Below are 22,653 nucleotides of genomic sequence, written 5' to 3' on the forward strand. Positions count from 1 at the left end.
TATTAAAACTTGAAAAACAAATGGCCTAATTCATAACTAAACAATTTACAAAAGAAAAAAGAGAGACATCAACCAACAAAAACCACTGTAACACAGGCTTTTGACTTGGAATAGGCACATAAAGAATGTTGCAGGGTTTAAATATTCATTTTTTCTAACTAACCAATCACATTCAACTATTTGTATACAAATCATAATGGAGTACTATTATTTTGTCAGTGATATCCCTTTACATTTCAGGTACTAGCAATAAATCGAGGTGAACACAACAAATTTTTAACAGTAAAAATAGATGTACCAGATAGAGTAAAATCGCTGTATGAGAGACAATGCAGACAAAATGTTATTCACAGAGCTCACAAAAGAACATATGCTAAGAACATTATCACCCAGGCAATCAGTGATGCATATGATAGATTGGCACATCCTCAAATGATCAGATTGATCAGGTTAATACATAAATATTACCACCTTTTAATATTTTCCTGGAAAACAGTTGTTCTTTGACCTAGTTTATCTGTCATACAGCATACTGAACATTGTTTATTAATCTGGTAATAGGAAAACATGGCAATGTTAAAGGGTTTAAGGTATAATGTAATAGAAGACTCCTTCAAATAACAAATTAAAACTTCTATCCTGGATTACAATATACAAAAATAATATTTTTGAAAATAAGAAGATATGTCATGATTGCTGCAGAGACTAAATGACATAGAAATTAAAGAACCTTAGTGAGCACGCTGACATACCCCACGTCCCCACATTGTCATTGGAGAAATTAAATAAGTATAAGAAAAAAAAAATGTATAAGAAAAAATATTGAATAATAATTTCCTGTCAATATACATAGTATGTCCTTATTATCTACAAAATTTCATGAAATTCTGTTGTGTGTTTTCAGAGGAGTTGAGATGACAAACTGTTGCAGAAGTACATTGTTCAAAGCAAATAAGTTCAAAGGGGCATAACTCCTAGAAAAAAAATTGAACCGTAATTTCCTGTTGATATGCACATCTACATAGTATGTCCTTATTATCTACAAAGTTTCATGAAATTCTGTTGTGTGGTTTGAGAGGAGTTGCGATGACAAACTGTTGCAGTAATACATTAAAGTAAATAAGTTCAAAGGGACGTAACTCCTAGAAAAAAAATTGAATCACAATTTCCCGTCGATATGCACAACTACATAGTATGTCCTTATTATCTGAAAAGGTTTCGTGAAATTCTGTTGTGTGGTTTTAGAGGAGTTGCGATGACAAACTGTTGCAGTAGTACATTAAAGTAAATAAGTTCAAAGAGGCGTAACTCCTAGAAAAAAAATTGAATCGCAATTTCCCGTCGATATGCACAACTACATAGTATGTCCTTATTATCTGAAAAGGTTTCGTGAAATTCTGTTGTGTGGTTTGAGAGGAGTTGCAATGACAAACTGTTGCAGTAGTACATTAAAGTAAATAAGTTCAAAGGGGCGTAACTCCTAGAAAAAAAATTGAATCGCAATTTCCCGTCGATATGCAAAACTACATAGTATGTCCTTATTATCTGAAAAGGTTTCGTGAAATTCTGTTGTGTGGTTTGAGAGGAGTTGCGATGACAAGAAACAGGACTGACGGACTGACGGACGGACGGACTGACTGACGGACGGACTGACGGACGGACGGGTCAAAAACATTATACCCTCCGCAACTTCGTTGCGGGGGGTATAATTAACTATAGGTCACTGTACAGCTTTTAACAATGAGCAAATCCCATACATTATAGTAAACTATAAGAGGGATCTAAATAACAAATATTAAACGTTCATTAGAGGAAACTAATAGCCTGATTTATGAATAAAATAATAATGGCTCAACATACAGATAATATATGTGCAATGAAGGGGACATTAATATCTGTTCTTATTAGCTTTGTTTTAAATGAGCTTACTTTAAATCCATACAAATTTGAAATGATTTTAGATGTACCAGTAACTTGTTTTCTCCTTAGGTCTGAATTGACAAAGAAGGCTAAAAAAGCATCAATTGGGGTATTTGCTACCAATCTGAAGAATTTACTTCTAGCTTCACCTGTCAAGGGAAAGTGCATTCTGGGAATAGATCCAGGAATAAAAAATGGCTGTAAAGTAGCAGTAATAACATCAACAGGTACACATATTTTCTTTCTTTAAATATGATCTATAGTAAGATGTGTAGATTTACAAAGAGTTTTTAATTACCTATCGGAATGAAATATGCATTCATTAATTTGTTGAACATATATGCCATAGATTGCCAGTATTTGTTGGTATTGTTAACTTGACCTGAAAATCTCTTTTTTACTTTGTTTGTCATTGGGTTTCTTTATCAATGATGTATACTCCAAATCTCCTTTTTTTCATAGACAATGATAGATACAAGAAATATGTTGTAACTTTTATCAAATGATTATTTCAGTAGAATGATAGGCCTATGCATGAGTGTTTTTCCTTTCAGTATACTAAAAAATCAGTCATTAGAAATGAATGGTAAACATATATTAATTATACTGCACCTGATTTATACTAACCACAACCTTTCTTTTTGCAATTAGCTAAACCGTTTCACTAGTTGCTCAGTTTGGTCATTGCCTGATTGGTATTCTGAAAGGTAAAACTACTATATATGTGCATTTGGCTTATATATAATTTGATATGCCTGACAACGATGCAGATTATAATGTACTGCAAGCAAGAGATACTATAGAAACTTGATTATGTTTCCAATTACATTTTGCCATTTTTGTTTTTGTCACTTTTATTCCTTTTCAAATTCATTTATCTAATCCTCAGTAATGATTATGATGCAATTTTGATAAAAATTCTGATAAGCATTAAAATATAATGCATCATTATTAAAAATACTTCTTTCTTGTAAGCATTACATTAGACTAAAATGCAAAAGTAAACAGCTCTTGTGAGTGTAATGATAATAATCCAGGTCCCTAAGTTGTAAATCAGTGGTTACACGGCTACCTGTAGTAGGGTTCAACCAAAGTAAGAACCTACTGCGTTAAGCAGTGAAAATTGGAATTAGACTTAAAATGTCTGGCTGGCTCAAATATTTTTTGGATGCCCTGACCTATAACCTGTAAAATATATGTCAAATTTCCAAATTTCAATCACACTTTTATATATTTAAAACGTCGCTTTCATGTTACACTCTGTGTCCAAATTTTCCAAAAAAATTGCCTAATTTTGACTAAGGCTGGGGATATATTTCTTATCTACGTTCATATCTGTAGATATGGTTTTTTAACATTCTGCAGGAAATTGTACACCCTTTGGTATGCCTCAGGGTATACTGGGTTACTTCATGCAGATATGAACATAGATACAAATGTAACTTATTATATCATAATATTAAAAAGGGTTGAAATCAGAAAATGTTTCTGTTTATATTCCAGGCCAGATTGTTCACACTGAGATAGTTTATATTCATGATAATAAAAGTAACAAGTATGATGAGAAAATGAAAATTTTACAGATGATCAAACAATATGGGTAAGCTTATTGCAAAAATAATTTTATCTGTTTTTAGATTCAGGAGATAACTGTATTGTATTTTAAGCTTGGCGTTCGTTAAACATAGATTTTACTATCGCAAATTAAGTTTACCTAGCAACGCCTCAAGAGTCTTTGAATATTTATTCTGCTTATAATCCTTAGGCTTGAAAATTACAATTTCCATTCTCAATTTTATATGATTTTTTTGCAGGTGTGAGATATTTGCAATAGGGAATGGAGTTGCTTGTAGGAAAACAGAAACTTATGTATCTAGCCTGATTAAAGAGAAATATCTGAAGATGAATTACTGGTAACTGTTTGATCATACTTATCTGTTTATTTTTAATTTTGATGTATGAGGTAACTATTATAGAACTAGTATATTTATATATAATAATGGAATAGAATTGTAAAATTGTTATTTAAGGATTTCATTACATTTTCTTAAAAGTGATGAGGAGACATTACACAGTATTTGTTGTAAAACAACCTTTGATCAACATCATTGTTAATTGCTAATAATGTGCAGTTTGGGGATATTATTTGTGTGGAACTGATTCACATTACATTTCTCAATGAAATATGGGTAGCATGCCAACATTTAGGATGGAACTTTTCTCAAATGTTGTTATAAGTGTTAAAGTCTAGAACTAACTTGTTAGTGTCATGATTACACTACCATGTAATGTTTATGAACTATTTCAGTGTAGTAGATGAAAGTGGAGCATCTATATACAGTGTGTCTGATCAAGCTGTGAAGGAATTACCTACTTTAGACCCCTCACTTAGAGGAGCAGGTATGTATTCACAATATTAATTCATGTTGAACTTAAAACAAAATACAGTTATTTTACAAACCATGCCTCTTTTGGGGAGATATTAAATATTCATAGATATTTGTTTTGTTTACCTACTGGTTTATTGATATGATCTCTATGTTTCATTTCATAGAGACACAACTTGGGAAATCAAACTAGTCTAAATATATTCATTGATAGCGGCCAAATGTTATTTTGAGGAAGACCCAAAGTGAAGGGAGGGGTTTTACAGACTTTAAGTAATTGTTTCAGAAGAACTCTTAGAAGTTTAAGGCATATATCTTAGAAAATATGCTGCACAGCCCTATATATTCAGACGTGTAACTTATAGTTAACAAACAAGGAAAATTGTAATGTGATTATATAATATAAATGCTTTCTTTACATTTCTGCATTTTCAATATCTCAACCAATGTTATATATATCAGAGTAAGCTCTGAATGGCTCATTTTTAGTGATTGTTCTTAATTAGAACAGTTGATAACTACTTACAGATGGCTTTTTAAGGTTGAGGTAAATCCATTGGGATACAGGTTAATTAGTTTATTAGGTTATTTCTACCCATATATTTTGTATTTTATGGGGCCCATATTACAACAATCAATATTATTAGTTACATAGTGTGCTAGTGACCTCATACGGTATATATGAGGTCAGTGAATTCCATATGGGGTGAGACAAAGCCCATACGGAATTTACTGACCCCACATATACCGTATTACGTCCATAGCACACTATGTAACGAATTTATCTTTAGTTACCGACTTTCTTAACTTGTAGAATTTAGACTAGTGACCTATCAAAATGAGCAAGTCTTCAATACAGTTAGCATTACCGTGATTAAGAAACTGCTTCCTTTGATCCTACAAAAACAGATGCCAACAATGACAACTTGTTAGATTTAAATGTGTTTTATGAATTTATTTCACTTTATGATCACTTTTTTCGTCTGTTGAAACCTTTAATATTTTTTCTCAGTACTGTTTTGTTTTTCTAAAGGGACGTAACACCACTACTAACCGTGTATGAAATAAGCCCCGCCTCCTAATTACCTTATATGGAATATAAAGGGACGTAATGCCACTACTAACCGTGTATGAAATAAGCCCCTCCTCCCACTAACCTAATATTAAATATACACGGTTTCCACGAGGACGCTTTTAACTAATCATATTCCTAGAAATGTATAGGAGCTAAGATAAAGGAAAATACCTTTTAAAACAATAACCAATATTTATTGTGTGTGTGGTATGGTTGCTGTCATCAATGTTAACCTTATTATTTATAAGCACAAACCTTGTTAAGTTTTGTTTTTCAAAATATATTTTGATAGATAATAGTCAATTCATTTAATGAATTACATTTCAGTATCAATAGCAAGAAGATTATTGGATCCTCTAGCAGAACTTGTAAAAATAGAGCCCAAACATATAGGTGTAGGACAGTACCAGGTATGATAATTATCAGTTATTAAAGGGTTTAAGGTCTGTAAATTATAATTCCTAGAAGTTTTTATGCCCCACCTATGATAGTAGAGGGGCATTATGTTTTCTGGTCTGTGCGTCCGTTCGTCCGTGCGTCCGTTCGTCCGTCCTTCCGTTCGTCCGTCCGTCCGTCTGTCCCGCTCCAGGTTAAAGTTTTTGGTCAAGGTAGTTTTTGATGAAGTTGAAGTCCAATCGACTTCAAACTTTGTACACATGTTCCCTATGATATGATCTTTCTAATTTTAATGCCAAATTAGAGTTTTTACCCCAATTTCACGGTCCACCGAACATGGAAAATGATAGTGCGAGTGGGGCATTCGTGTACTGAGGACACATTCTTGTTTATACTATGCTAAAATATAGTTTGTATTATGTTATTTTGAAAAAAAATAATGAAAAATAGTACACATCACCAAGGATTTGTATAGTAAGAAGGATTGGAATATCGTGGACTTTTGCATAGACTATAGTATAATGTCTTATGCAGCGCGTGATTTTGTGTGATTACCCGTGATGCATCTGGAAAATGCTCAATGTGCCTTGATTAATGGCGGACATTTGCATCACCTAAACAAATAGACACCCGATATGTAAGTATTACAATCCATATTTATCAAATGTTATGCTTGAAATAAGAAGTTTAAAATGGTTCTGGTGTAATTAATAACTTTTACGATCGCAGTAAGAATACACGGCATCATAAAATGAATTTGCATTTTGACCGAAGTGACCTCACCCTATCCGCCTATTGGGTGGTCCTAACATCATTTTCTATTTTTATAGTTCTTTCTCGAAAAATGGAGATGAGTGATAAAATTAATATTTTCTGATAGATATATGATTTCTTCATGTATTGAGAAAATTTCGTAGTGACATATGCATTAGTTTTCCTAGTTATTCCGTTTCTTTGAGTTGATTACAACAAAAATGGCATTCTGGAGCGAAAATGGAGGTGGCTTAGGAAAAAATGTTCTACAATAAACCTACAGTAATGTTCAAACATGTTTAGAAACGTAAAACATTGGTGATAAAGTGTATAGAAGAAAGCTCAAACCGTCAAATAAGGGAATTTAACCATGTTAAACTGCTATGATCTGTACGGACAATAAACTCTCTTCCTAAAAGGTAATGTCTGTAATGTCTGGTGAATTTCACTATGGCAAGCAATTCTTTTCTTGTCGTGCAATACCGCTTTTTTCTCATGGGTCAATGAAAACTTCCGTAAGCAACTGGACGCTCTACACCCTCTTGGATTTGTATCAACTCTGCTCCAATTGAGAAATTGGAAGCATCTGTATCCAAAATAAATGGGTCTTTATTGTTGGGTAATGCCAATAATTGAGTTGTTGTCAATGCCTCTACAAGTCTGTCAAAAGCCTCTTGCTCTGAATCTCCCCATTTGTACGGTTTCTTACCGGTCAATTGATACAATCGGTAGGACAAATCTGCAAAATTCTTTATGAAAGTTCTATGATAATTGGAAAAGCCTAGAAATTGTTCAACCTCTCTGGTTGTCGTAGGTACTTTCCATTTCTTAACAACTTCAACATATCCACTGCCAATGGCCATACCATCTCTATTGATTGTTCTGTCTAAAAAGTCTATTTCTTTTTTAAAGAAATCACATTTCCTGGGTTTCAATTTCAGCCCATACTCTCTGAAACGTTCAAAAACTGATCTTAATTCTGTAAATGGTCTTCAAATGTCTTTCCCATTACTAGAATATCTTCTAGGAAGGCAAGTACAACATTCCATGTTAAACCTCGGAGAACGAGATTCATTACTCCCTGGGGCATTGCGCCAAAATCCATCCGGACAAAGTGGAATAAAGAGATGAAGGCGGTCTATTCTTTGTCTGAGTCCTTCACTTTTACCTGATAATACGCACTGTTTGCGTCCAATTTTGAAAACGATTCATTTTCCGCCAAAGTGTCCAAACATTCGTCTATCAGAGGAAGCAGGTAGAAATCTTTCTTCGTCACGGAATTCAATTTCCGGTAATCTATACACCAGCGTACGTTGCCATCACGCTTGCGCACAAGTACTGACGCAGATGCCCATTCTGATGTAGATGGTTCTATTATACCTGTATCTAACATTTTCTTTAAATGGCTTTCTTCTTCGTGTGCAAAGCACATGGGTGTTCGTCTTATTCGTTGTTTGATAGGGCGCACATCACCTGTATCAGTCTCATGTTTTATGTGGCTAAATGTTCCCAAGTCAAAATCATCTAGCGCAAAAACATCAGCAAATTCATGAAGTAAGTTCTCAACTTTAGAGTTTTGGTCTTCAGTGAGTGCATGCTTATATTGGTGATTTTGAATCTGTTCAAAGTTTTAATTTTTCTACCCTGTATACCACATTGCCTCACATTCTCATTAATAAAAAATTCACACACCTAATTAAATGGGCATTCAAAAAATCAGAATGTGAATATATATGTTCAAACTCTTTTAGGTCATTTTTTATTAGCAGTAAACAAAAAAACTATTTTAATTGGACATACTTTGATACTATATATGCCCTTGAATTTTTACTAGATAACATTTTTGTTCGCTTTGGGGATTCCGTATATCGTCAGATTATCGGAATTCCAATGGGGACTAACTGTGCACCACTTATTGCGGACCTGTTTTTGTATTGTTATGAGTTACAATTTATGACAAAAATAAGCAAAGACCCATCGAAACAACATCTGATAAACAAATTTAATAATACTTTAAGATATTTTGATGATATTTTGGCTCTCAATAATGACGACTTCAGTATGTATATTAATGAAATTTATCCTGTTGAACTAACTTTAAATAAGGCTAATACTAACAATGACCACTGCCCTTTTCTCGATCTTGATATCTATATCACTAATGAAAAGCTGAATACTAAAATTTATGATAAAAGAGATGATTTTTCATTTCCTATCGTTAATTATCCGTTTTTACATGGTGACGTTCCCTTGTCACCATCTTACGGTGTTTATATATCTCAACTTGTACGATTCGCTCGTGTATGTAATTATAATGTTTTAGATTTTAACGAGAGAAATTTATATATTACTGAAAAAATATTACACCAGGGTTTTCGATATCACAAACTAGTCAAAACATTTACTAAATTTTATCATCGGTATAAAGACATCATTCATAAATATAGCTCAACATGCAGACTTCTAATACGTTCAGGTATTTCACATCCAATTTTTTATGGAAATATTCTTTATAAAGCACAAAGGTGTCAGTATTCACCTCAGAAACTTACAAAACCTTTGAATAGACTTATTAAGAAGGGATATAATTACGATACTGTTGTCAAGTTATTAAAGATTGCATATGTTGGCGTTTATATTGAGTCACTGATAAGGTCTTTGCATCGGAACTAAACACATTTATTCTAAAAACAGTTGTTGGCATGACACGGGTTATGTTCTTCTCATATATGATATGATGGTATGATACTAAACCCCTAACGGGAAGGATTGTGCCTGATGTTCATATGATGAAATCATAATCTTTTAGTCAGTTTAATTGAAGTCTGGAGCTGGCATGTCAGTTAACTGCTAGTAGTCTGTTGTTATTTATGTATTATTGTCATTTTGTTTATTTTCTTTGGTTACATCTTCTGACATCAGACTCGGACTTCTCGTGAACTGAATTTTAATGTGCGTATTGTTATGCGTTTACTTTTCTACATTGGTTAGAGGTATAGGGGAGGGTTGAGATCTCACAAACATGTTTAACCCCGCCGCATTTTTGCGCTTGTCCCAAGTCAGGAGCCTCTGGCCTTTGTTAGTCTTGTATTATTTTAATTTTAGTTTCTTGTGTACAATTTGGAAATTAGTATGGCGTTCATTATCACTGGACTAGTATATATTTGTTTAGGGGCCAGCTGAAGGACGCCTCCGGGTGCGGGAATTTCTCGCTACATTGAAGACCTGTTGGTGACCCTCTGCTGTTGTTTTTTATTTGGTCGGGTTGTTGTCTCTTTGACACATTCCCCATTTCCATTCTCAATTTTATGGATTTATCCAAAAGGTTCTGTAACTGTTCCGGTAGTGTATTGTTATCCCTGGCTATTCCAGTTGTTGCTACTGATGGGGCCCGTTTCAACAACATCAGCTTCTATTGCTTCGCCTAAAAGAGTTCCCTCTTGCAAAACTATCTTGTTATTTGTTACAATGAGTAGACTGACACATGGCAAAACACTGGCGTTGTAATAACCACGTGGGATTAAAACATCTATCTCTTTATTCGGTTCAATTATAAAATCTGTTATCTCTGCCGACAAATCTGACTCTTATTGTACAACTGAGTTAGGTATGACTGTTCTATGTGGAACGGTAATTTTAGAAACTCTTGCTATAGCGTTCACAGGCGGTACAAGTCCAACATCTCTATGAACCATAGGTAATGCTTCTCCATTGATGAAAAAAGAGGGACGAAAGATACCAAAGGGACAGTCAAACTCATAAATCTAAAACAAACTGACAACGCCATGGCTAAAAATGAAAAAGACAAACAGAAAAACAATAGTAGACATGACACAACATAGAAAACTAAAGAATAAACAACACGAACCCCACCAAAAACTAGGGGTGATCTCAGGTGCTCCGGAAGGGTAAGCAGATCCTGCTCCACATGCGACACCCGTCGTGTTGCTTATGTGATAACAAATCCGGTAAATGGTCTAATTCGGTAGGTCACATTCATGAAAGGGAAGGTGATTGTAGTTACGATGTAAGGAACATATCCGATATCATTTGTGAAACGGTTATTCCATAACGGTCAACCAACTCGTGATGGCGTACGTAAAATTTACGAAGGGATGATTTCAACTTCACCATTTGGAACTCTTGGTTTAATAGCTTCCTTGTGAGCAGTAACCCTCTATCAAGAAAATCATGATAGGAAATGCAAGCACGGGAATATCGTATCAACTGGGAGATATATACCCCGTATGCAGGTGCTGCTGGAATGTTGCTACTTAGAAATGGAAAGTTCACAATTGGAAAGCTGAAATCATCTCTTTTGTCGTAAAGTTTTGTTTTCAACCGACCCTCATTGTCAATTTCTAGATGTAAGTCAAGATAAAAGTGAAAAATATCAATTTTCTGCAATCCAGAATCACGTTTGCTCTAACTAGAAAATCAAGACCTAATAGCATGTCATCATCAATTGGCGTAAAACAAATATATGTCCTATATGTTCTTTCACCAATTTTCAATTTGACTGGTCCCACTACAAATGCATCCATGTGCATACCACGTCCTGCTGCCTGCATTGTTGTTTTCTTTTGATGGGTGATTTCTTAATGAAAGATTCGTAAACTTTGTCAGAAATTATTATTACTTCTGCTGCAGTATCTACTACCGAAATTACTGACTGTCCCTGTACTTTTAAAGTGAATAGAAGCATAGATGCTGAACCTAACTGGCAAATAGTTCCTCCTAAGTGTACAGGATCTTGCATCTCAAGGTCAATTACTTGCTGTAAATCGTTATCAGGCTGCGTTTTGTGCAGTGGTGAATTAGACAAAGTATCTGTAGATGTTTAAATGTCACATGGTTTAACGGGGTAATCCCCGAAACAGGTGTCTTGTTAATATCGTTTGAAATAGTGTTTAATGTTAGGCGGTTAGGTGTGGACTGAGTCAGTGTTCCGCCCTTTATCCCGACTCTTTCTGGTTTAAATAATCTTTATAACTATTTCCTGTCGGTGACTGTAATTCAGGACAGTCCCGTTGTATGCGTCCCAACTGATTATAGAAATAGCAAGCCCAGCGCCTTTTAAATGGTGATTGTCGCTGATTATCTTGCCTATTATCCCTGTTACGCCATTGATGGCGATTACCTTGTTTGTTGGTTTGCTGGCTAAATGGTTGGGCTGCTGGCTCGACTTCATTTTGTGCAGGAAACTGTTTTAACTGCTGTTGTTTTTGAAACTGCTATTAAAGGTTTCCTATTTCCTGTTTATGAAACGCTTCCATAGCAGTCATCTTTTCTAGCAATGTTTCCATTTGTTTAGACAATTCTGTCTTTGTGTCCGTCTTACCAATAGCATACACAGCTAAGTCTAGCGGTTGGTTTACCAAATATAGCTGTGTGGTTATGTTGGAACCATTTTATCTGATCGATTGCTGCTTCCACAGATGCTGGTCTGGCTGTGGCTCCATGTTGACCAGCTTCTTTATCTGAGCATCCCTGGCATATTTTCCAGATAGCTTGTGCGTACATATAATTGTCGGGACGATCTCTAAATGCTTTACAAGCTAACGAGAGAACTCGATCTGCCAAATCATCCAATTTCTCATTTGCATTTTGACGTGAACTCATGAACTGCACTTGCAACGTCTCATGCAAGTCTTGAAAGTTAAACTTTTTCTCAAGTTTGTGAATTACATCACAATAATCCACACCCTGGTCCCTGTCGATTAAATTTGCATAGTAATCACCTGCCTTGCCATGTAAACACCAACACAGTTGGTCTTTTCGTTCCTTGGTAGTCCACGATAAACGATCAGCATACCTCTGAAACTTGGTGTAAAAATTTTTCCAACTTGATGAACCATCATACTTCAGTCCTTTTAGTATTTCTAGGTTCTTTGATTTAGGTTTAGCTGGAGACATTAATTGCGGTGACTCATGATAACTTAAAAAGGGTCTAGGCGTATACATATTTCTGTTCATTGTAGAAGAGTATGCTGGGTTTGGTGTCTCAAGGAATATACTGGTTCCCTGAATATTTCTGGTGAAGGTATTCTGCGTCTGATTTCTAGTGAAGGTATTCTACGACGAATTATAGATGGTGTATGTGATTCTAACCGTAGATGACGTCTTGGGACTGGAACAGGTCTTTCTGTTTTAGGTTTTTTCATTGGGTCCTTGCTGCCATCCCACTTATGATGTCGGCTGATGTGGATTATGGTTTCGTGAATAATCATGTTTTTCAATGTTTTCATTGGGACCTTGCTGTCATCGCAACTGTGATGTCTGCTGATTTTGATTATGGTTTCGTGACTAATCACGTTTTTCGCTCACTTGGCGTCCGTCGTCCGTCGTCGCTAACTTTTACAAAAATCTTCTCTAAAACTACTGGGCCAAATTTAACCAAACTTGGCCACAATCATCATTAGGGTAACTAATTTTAAAAATGTGTCCGCTGACCAGGCCAACCAACCAAGATGGCCGCCATGGCTAAAAATAGAACATAGGAATACAATGTAGATTTTGGCTTACAACTCGGAAACCAAAGCATTTAGAGCAAATCTGACATGGGGTAAAATTGTTTATCAGGTCATATCTGCCCCGAAATTTTCAGATCAATCAGACAACCGGTTGTTGGGTTACTGCCCCTGAATTGGTAATTTTAAGGAAATTTGGCCGTTTTTGGTTTTTATCTTGAATATGGTCAGTTGACCTCTTAAGGAGTTATTGCCCTTTATAGTCATTTTTTACCATTTTTTTGTAATCTTTAATTAAAAGTCTTCTCCTCTGAAACTACTGAGTCAAATTTCACCAAACTTAGCCACAATCACCTTAAGGGTATCTAATTTAAAAAATGTGTCCGACAACCCGGCCAACCAACCAAGATGGCCGTCATTGCTAAAAATAGAACATAGGGGTAAAATGTAAATTTTGGCTTTTATCTCTGAAACAAAAGCATTTAGAGCAAATCTGACATGGGTTTAATGTTAACCAGGTCAAGATCTATCTGCACTTAAAATTTCAGATGAATCGGACAACCCGTTGTTGGGTTGCTGCCCCTGAATTGGTAATTTTAATGAAATTTTGCCGGTTATGGTTTTTATCTTGAATATTATAATAGATAGAAATAAACTGTAAACAGCAATAATGTTCATCAAAGTAAGATCTACAAATAAGTCAACATGACTAAAATGGTCAGTTGACCACTTTAGGAATTATTGCCCTTTATAGTCATTTTTTACAATTTTTTTGTAATCTTTAATTAAAAGTCTTCTCCTCTGAAACTACTGGGTCAAATTTAACCAAGCTTAGCCACAATCAACATTAGGGTATCTTGTTTAAAAAATGTGTCCGACAACCCGGCCAACCAACCAAGATGGCTGTAATGGCTGAAAATATAACATAGGGGTAAAATGTAGATTTTGGCTTATATCTCTGAAATAATATTATTATAGATAGAGATAAACTGTAAACAGCAATAATATTCAACAAAGTAGGTTCTACAAATCGGTCAACATGACCAAAATGGTCATTTGACCCCTTAAGGAGTTATTACCCTTTTATAGTCAATATTTAACAATTTTTCTTAAATTTTTGTTATCCTTCACAAAAATCTTCTTCTCTGAAACTGCTAAGATGAATTTAACCAAAGTTGTAAACAATCATCATTAGGGTATGTAGTGAACAAATTGTGTCTGATGATCATGTCCGCGAACTAAGATGGCCGACATGGCTTATAATAGAACATACATGTAGGGGTAACATGCAGTTTTTGGCTCATATATCTAAACCCAAAGCATTTCGAGCAAATTTTTCAAAAAACAAAATTGTTCATTAGATCAAGATCTGTCTGCCCTTAAATTTCCAGACCATTCAGGCAACCAATTGTTGGGTTGCTGCTCCTGAATTGGTAATTTTAAGAAAAAAAATCAGCTTTTGGTTATTATCTTGAATATTATTATAGATAGAGATAAACTGTAAAAAGCAATAATGTACAGCAAAGTAAGACCTACTAATAAGGTAACAAGACCAAAATGGTCAATTGACCCCTTAAGGAGTTATTGCTCTTAATAATCAATTGTTAACAATTGTCATAAATTTTGTAAAATTTTACAAAATAATTTCCACTGAAACTACTGGGCAAAGTTCATTATAGATAGAGATAATTGTAAACATCAAGAATGTTCAGTAAAGTAACATCTACAAACACATCACCATCACCAAAACACAACTTTGCCATGAATCCATCTGTGTCCTTTGTTTAATATGCACATAATCAAATAGACCAAGGTGGGCGACACAGGCTCTTTAGAGCCTCTAGTTCAATGTTTTCATTGGGACCTTGCTGCCATCCCTACTGTTGTGTCTGATGCTGTGTGCTTTGGTGACGTGAATAATCATGTTTTCCAAAATTTTCCTCAACATTTAATCTGATACTTGGTTTCGTGTACCCTAATTCATCTGTTCTATGAATGTTTTCTGGCTTAGATTGCGATCACTAGACAAATCTTGAACTTTATCTTAATCGCCACTCAGTTTGAAGTAATGACTTCTTTTTATCAGGTTCGGAGATTTTTTATGAGTACCGATGATCTCCATACTGCAATGTATAAAGTTTTGCTCATTGCTGAACTAGGACGTGATAAATCATGCTTGACTTCCGAGTATGGTACAGTATTCGACAATCGATTGATTCGACAATATTTTTTTTATAGTATAATTATCTTGTCAACTGTATTCGATCGTGTCAATGTGTCGATTCAATCAATTGTTGTACCAAATTTACAAACTTTCTTAGTGTCTGGATTAATCAACTCAGTCAACTGTACGATCAATATAATCAACTCAGTCAACTCTATTTTTTTATATGTTTAAAACGTTGCACGATCGTATCGATCGTATTCAATCATTACGATTGTGACACAGTTGAACAATTTATTCAACTTAGTCAACTCTCTATCTTTATATTTTAAACGTTGCACGATCGTATCGATCGTATTCAATCGTTACGATTGTGCCACAGTTGATCAATTTAATCAACTCAGTCAACTCTATTGTTTTATATTTTAAACGTTGCACGATCGTATCGATCGTATTCAATCGTTACGATTGTGTCACAGTTGATCAATTTAATCAACTCAGTCAACTCTATTTTTTTTATATTTTAAACGTTGCACGATCGTATCGATCGTATTCAATCATTACGATTGTGTCACAGTTGATCAATTTAATCAACTCAGTCAACTCTATTTTTCTATATTTTAAACGTTGCACGATCGTATCGATCGTATTCAATCATTACGATTGTGCCACAGTTGGTCAATTGAATCAACTCAGTCAACTCTATTTTTTTTAAAACGTTCCACGATCGTATCGATCGTATTCAATCGTTACGATTGTGCCACAGTTGATCAATCTTATCAGCTCAGTCAACTCTATTTTTTTTTTATATATTTAAAACGTTGCACGATCGTATCGATCGTATTCAATCAGTATGATTGTGCTACAGTTGAACAATTTATTCATCTTAGTCAACTCTCTTTTTTTATATTTTAAATGTTTCACGATCGTATCGATCGTATTCAATCGTTACGATTGTGTCACAGTTGATCAATTTAATCAACTCAGTCAACTCTATTTTTTTTATATTTTAAACGTTGCACGATCGTATCGATCGTATTCAATCATTACGATTGTGCCACAGTTGATCAATTTAATCAACTCAGTCAACTCTATTTTTTTATACATTTAAAACGTTGCACGATCGTATCGATCGTATTCAATCGTTACGATTGTTCCACAGTTGATAAATTTAATCAACTCAGTCAACTCTTCATTAAAATTACATTTGTACTAATTATGAATGTTGATAAATATGGTCAACTCAGTCAACTCTGTATTTTAATAGATATTCTTATAACCTTAGTCTAATACAATAACATACGCATAAGGCGCTAGGCGGCGTATATTGACACAGCATACGGCGCTATAAGGCATATTATCACAGCTTTCTGCGCTAGAAGGCATATTTAATACAGTCTTACTATTACTCTGACCTAAACCCTTACCTAAGTCTGATACAATAACATAGCCTATGGTGCCGCTCGGCGACATATATACATAGCCTACGGCACTAGAAGGCATATAACCCTAACATAAGTATGACACAATAAAAAAAGTCTATGGCACTATATATAGATATAGCTAGGTGTGATATTGTGTAATTTTCAATTCTCAGTGTGTGTTTTTCATTTTTGTAATCTCAGTGCGTCTTTAGGAAATCTCAGTGTGTAATTTTTTATTCTCAGTGTGTAATTTTCAATTCTCAGTGTGTAATTTTTAATTCTCATTGTGTAATTTTTAATTCTCAGTGTGTTTTTTTGAAGTTTTTAAATCTTAGTGTACTTTGTTGTAATTCTCAGTATGTGAATTTTTCGAAAAATAGTTTAAACATAGTTTTGACGAGGACGGATTGTCATAAACATACGCATACGGCGCTGGCGGCGGATTGACACAGCCTACGGCGTTAGAATACATATTTAATACAGTCTTACTATTACTCTAACTTTAACCCTAACCTAAGTCTGATACAATAACATAGCCTACGGTATATCATATTGACACAACCTACGGCTCTAGAATCCGTATGTATTACAGTCTTACTGTCACCCTAACTCTAACCCTTACCTTAGTCTGACACAATAACATAGACTTCGGTGCTGGGCGATACATTGACACAGCCTACGGTGCTACAATTAAGGCACATCAACACAGTCTACGACGCTAGATGGCTTATATTTGATACATTCTTACTATTACACCAACTCTAACCCTAACCTAAGTATGATACAATAAAATAGTATACGCTCCTAAGTGTCATATTTACACAGCCTACGTTGCAAGAAGGCATATTCATTATGCCCGCGTCACACTGTCCCGATTTTTACGCCGATAGCAACACGATTATGGAAAATTTCAAAATCGGGACTGATCGTATCCAGATCGGGCTATTCGTAGTGCCATCTTAACCATCGTAGAACCATCGGCCACTTTTTCTAGCCTTCGGGGACAACTTCGGGAAGGGTTCTAAATTTTTTAACATGTTAAAAAATCCACGAAGGTGCGTCCGATGTTGAGGGTTCGTATTGAGTTCGTATCACCATCCTCACCATCGTAATGTCACCGGGAATGCATCTTTGAACATCGTATTGAATTCGTGTTTCCATCGTTTCCATAGGGCAGTTTTGACATTACGATGTCTACACGAATGAATCACGAAGCTACCCGAAGGTCTTACGATGGCAACACGACTTCGTGAAGACCTCGTAATCCCGTCGTGTTGTCATCGAATAAAAGTACAAAGGCGACAAGATGGAACTACGACGGCAATAAATCCAGCTAAATGTAAGTTAATTTTCGCGCTAAAATACATAATGACGCCTTTTGACGCCACCCCCTTTATTCCATAATGACGCCTTTTGGCGCCTGTGTAGTACCTCAATTGAAACGCTTTTGACTCCAAAAAGTCTGCATAAGACTTAAAAAAAAATTGTATCTAATATGAAAAAGAGATTCATGAGAATCTCTGACTTCAATTTCATTGATGAAATATTCATTTTCATAATACATTAACACTTTAAACCGGATGATTTCTTTTTACTGAACAAAATCCTATGCAAATCAAGTATGCAAAAAAATAATTTCTATTGAGGAAAAGTTTAAAGTGCCATGCGCGATATGCACTGGTCAGTCTAATAAGAGGTAAGAAAGACGTTCACAAAACATGGAGCTCATATCATATCATTCTATGAGAACAAGAAAGGCGACAGCGTTGTTTCTATTAATTCAAATGGAATAAGAAGAGCAGCTATTACGGGCTCAGGATTTACTTTTAAAGTTAAATATTATTTTTTGTCAATTTTTCATATCAAGTAACATAATGAAAATCATAAACGCCCCTCGTACACCAACACTGCAGGTTCACGTATATAGGGAAATCAACTTTTTCTTCATTATTCCGATTTTTTATGTATCGTCTGAGTTGTTGTCACACGAATGTTTACTCCATAACCATTTTGTTTCTATATGTCATATTTTTTGTGCATTTGTTGCTTTCCCCACATCCTTCCTTTTGTCTATATTATTATGATATTCTCCTGGAAAGAGCTCTTTTTGAATAAAATGGAATAAACAACCCATTACCTTACCTTTAAGATAGATCAGTAATTTGAGTAAACATGGGCATAATTATGGGTGATTATTCAGACTAGTGCACACATTTTAATATTGTCTTTAGATCCAGCAGGTAAAAAAATTAGCAACCAATTTCCTATGTATTATGCTATTTCAAGGAGAAAAAAAAATCCATCTGCATGACCTTGACCTTTGGCATTGAATGTAAAAAATGTCAGATCATTACAAGGAGGAACAATATACCAAATATGGTTAAAATCTTTTGAAGCATATTAGTTTTAAATGTCCACAATTTAAATGCATCGTAAGCTGTACACGATGTCTAAAAGACATCGTATGGCCATCGCGCCATCATCTTTATCCATCGTGTAGCCTTCGTAATCCATCGTGGAGCCTTCGTGATCCATCATGTAGGCTTCGGCTGAAATATAAAGCTTAAATACCCGTCTTCGGTCAACCTTCGTAGGTCCATCTTTGCTATCGTATATAATTTCGGCACCATCGTATAGACTTCGTTATTCGTCGTACTTGCTTCGGTCACTTTTTTGTATTTTAACGAGATCGGGACCAACTTCGTCCGAACTTACAATTTTCGCATTCGGGTGTCCATCGTATATAAAAATCGGGACAGTGTGACGCAGGCATTACAGTCTTAATAAAACCCTAAATCTAACCCTAACCTAGGTCTAAAACAATAACATAGCCTACGGTAGCACTCGGTGACATATAGACACAGTCTATGGCGGTAGAATTATATTTAATACAGTCTTACTATTACTCTAACTTTAACCATAACCTACGTCTGATACAATATCATAGCCTACGGCGCTATGAGGCATATTGACACAGCCTACGGCGCTAGGAGGCATATTGACACAGCCTACGACGCTAGGCGGCATATTGACACAGCCTACGGCGCTAGTAGTCGTATATATATATATGCAGTCTTACTGTCACCCGAACTCCAACCTGGGAACAATATACAGTAATATATATGTTCCTGCTCCAACCCTAACCGGAGTCCGACACAACAACTAAGCGATAAATTGACACAGCCTACGGCGCTAAAAGGCACATAAACACAGTCTACGACTCTAGATGGCTTATATTTAATACAGCTATAAAAAAAAATTGTATATGCGCAATTAAGCCAGCATATATTTACATACTACAGCACAAGCAGGCACATTGAACGATCTTTCCTCTAATATTCATTTGATAATAATTTTCATGTTTGTTTATTCACTTCAGTTTCTTCATTTTAATGATCTATATATACTACTGTCATACACTGGCTACTACAATACACATTTTTGTGACATTCATATTTTCTCTCTTCTGAAACTGTTGCTATGAACCTTCCTCAAACTTAAATTAATGTTAAAAATGTTTTATAAGTGTAAAAAGTCTTTGAAACAGCAAATTCCTGTGATTCAACTTTTGTATCTGTTTCAATTGTATGTACATTTTATGTTCACTATACTAATATCTCCGTACCCAATCTGACTTATATTATTTTCATAGAGTTTATCTCCATCAATGCTGAAGTGGGAAATACAGTAATACAACTTATTTTGTTAAATCTATATTAATAACATTTATTAAGTAGTTTATACCATTAACAAATTAAGTCAATTAATTCCATGGAGTTCAATCGAGTCTTCATGGAACACATTGAGTTGATTGATTCGACATATAACGTTCAATCGATATCGATCGTATCGATCGTTACGATCGAGTTACGTCTTCATCGAAATACATTGAGTTGATTGATTCGACATTTGACGTTCAATCGATATCGATCGTATCGATTGTTACGATCGAGTGACGTCTTCATCAAACTACATTGAGTTGATTGATTCGACACATGACGTTCAATCGTTATCGATCATATCGATCGTTACGATCGAGTCTTCGTCATAACACGTATGCATTGAGTTGATTGAATCGACAAACTATGTTCAATCGTTATCGATCGTATCAATCGTTACAATAGAGTATCCATCATTAATACATTGAGTTGATTGAATCGACAAACAATGTTCAATCGTTATCGATCGTATCTATCATTAAAGTTTTGTTGAATAAATCGATCGTTAATGTGTCTATTCATTTCATTCTTTTTAATTGAATTGAATTAAAACCTGAAGGAAAAATCAACTCTTGTCGAATCAATCGATTGTCGAATACTGTACCTTAATGTGACTTCCTCACGCTCAGGTTTAAGCAAATATTCATCAGAAGGTGCTTCAGAATCTGAAAATTCATGCTTTTTGCAACTTGTTTAGAATATCCTGATTGAAATGCAGTTGTTTTCACCTCACCAATGTCAACATAATCTTGTAAATCATAACTGAATTGTGGCTGCGAATTGTAATCTGGTTGCTGGATAACCGGTGAAAAATCTATCAAATCCATCAACGCCTCAGTAATTTTTAGTCTTGGTATTTCAGAAAGATGCTCAGGCTGAATATTACCAAGTGTCTCTCTTAAAGACATAATCTTGTCAGCTATAACATTTCCCACACCAGGCAACAACCTTAATTCTTCATAAGAACAGCTGTTGATTTTAATGCATTGCTACTGAAAAGCTAATGTTGCCATTATGTTATATAAACACAAATACAGTTTAATTAAATCACTGGTTGCTGAACCAGAATTGTTTTTAATGTAAATGTGCTATGTAGCTAACCACACCAAAAACGGCTATTCTTTTCGAAAATTGCTAATTTTATCCAACCATGGCTAATTTTCTCCGGAAATGGCTAATCTGTCTAATTTTAACTGATGCCGGTTAATTTTACTTCTTACCATGCGAAATGGAAAATTTTTGCCAAACGTGTAACAATTATTCAACAAAAATTTGTAAACACTGTAACTAACGCAAATTTTATGCTTATATTAATTCCGTGTTCATACACTTCATAATATACCAAACGTAGCAATACGAACTCCGCAATTACACGATTTCCGAGTATTATCACTTAATACTAATATTCGTAATACAATGCAATGCTCCTAATTGTACTAACTCACCGAATATCTTCTAATATATCTGCTCTGGCAATATTACTTGCGTTATATTCCCGCCAATACGCCAACTCTCGTTACCTGGTAACTTTCCGAGATCTTATCCTGAGTTGGGTAGTTATCAATGGATCATTCCGGGAATCGGACTACGCGGTATATCTAACTACCATACTGTCTACATATTAATGTCACGTCCATTATACTATATTACACAACAGTGGTTCTCAGATGAATCGCAATTTACCTGGCCTATATTGAGAGGGGATCCAGTTGTCATAATAATCTGATACTACCTTTCTGTTTATACCAAAATGAAATCGTTAAACCAATGTGTTTTGAAATAGTTTTACATCAATCTTAACTAGCCATGTTCCATAGAAAACACCATAGATTTGCCTTTGCAGATGTGGAAAGGGACAATGCATGGATGGTAATCTTTTCAAATGTTCAGCCCAATGTTTACCAGCTCAGCCCGGCAGCTGACCTTCCTAGTATTGTGAAAGTACATTGTGTACAAATGAATGTATTTTTTAACTGACATCAATATAATACACCAACTCAGCTCATCTACTTTAATGCCTTTAATGATGCATAGGTAGTGCTGTTTTTGTCTTCATTATAAATCGTTGCCCCTCTTTATTATGCATGTTATTATCAATATTATGGACTCCCTTCTTCTCAATCTCTATCTGTTTATACCACATATCACATGCATTATACAAGTCCAATTAATTATTATGCCTGTTAAATCATGGCGTTTTACAAGGCTAAATTATTTTTTTCCTGCAACAGCTTCAAATCTAACAAAGAAAAAGGCCTTGCTAGATGTTTTCCTGCAACGTTGTCAAAGCAAAAAAATCAAAACAGCCTTGCAAGATGTTTTCCTGCAACGATGTCAAAGATAGA

At 34.9% G+C, this 22,653-nt stretch overlaps 1 protein-coding gene across 1 annotated transcript in view; it reads left to right on the top strand.

Annotated features, from left to right (window-relative positions):
- LOC139500587 (S1 RNA-binding domain-containing protein 1-like) overlaps nucleotides 1-22,653 on the top strand; it is a 43,238-nt gene that overhangs the window by 9,543 nt on the left and 11,042 nt on the right. The window contains exons 6-11 of the mRNA XM_071289343.1: nucleotides 241-449; nucleotides 1,990-2,147; nucleotides 3,424-3,520; nucleotides 3,735-3,833; nucleotides 4,229-4,320; nucleotides 5,710-5,792. Of these exons, the coding sequence (XP_071145444.1) occupies nucleotides 241-449; nucleotides 1,990-2,147; nucleotides 3,424-3,520; nucleotides 3,735-3,833; nucleotides 4,229-4,320; nucleotides 5,710-5,792 (738 nt within the window). The remainder of the gene's footprint in view (nucleotides 1-240; nucleotides 450-1,989; nucleotides 2,148-3,423; nucleotides 3,521-3,734; nucleotides 3,834-4,228; nucleotides 4,321-5,709; nucleotides 5,793-22,653) is intronic.

This window comes from Mytilus edulis, chromosome 13, assembly GCF_963676685.1.
Source record: "Mytilus edulis chromosome 13, xbMytEdul2.2, whole genome shotgun sequence".
NCBI classification, from domain to species: Eukaryota; Metazoa; Mollusca; class Bivalvia; order Mytilida; family Mytilidae; genus Mytilus; species Mytilus edulis.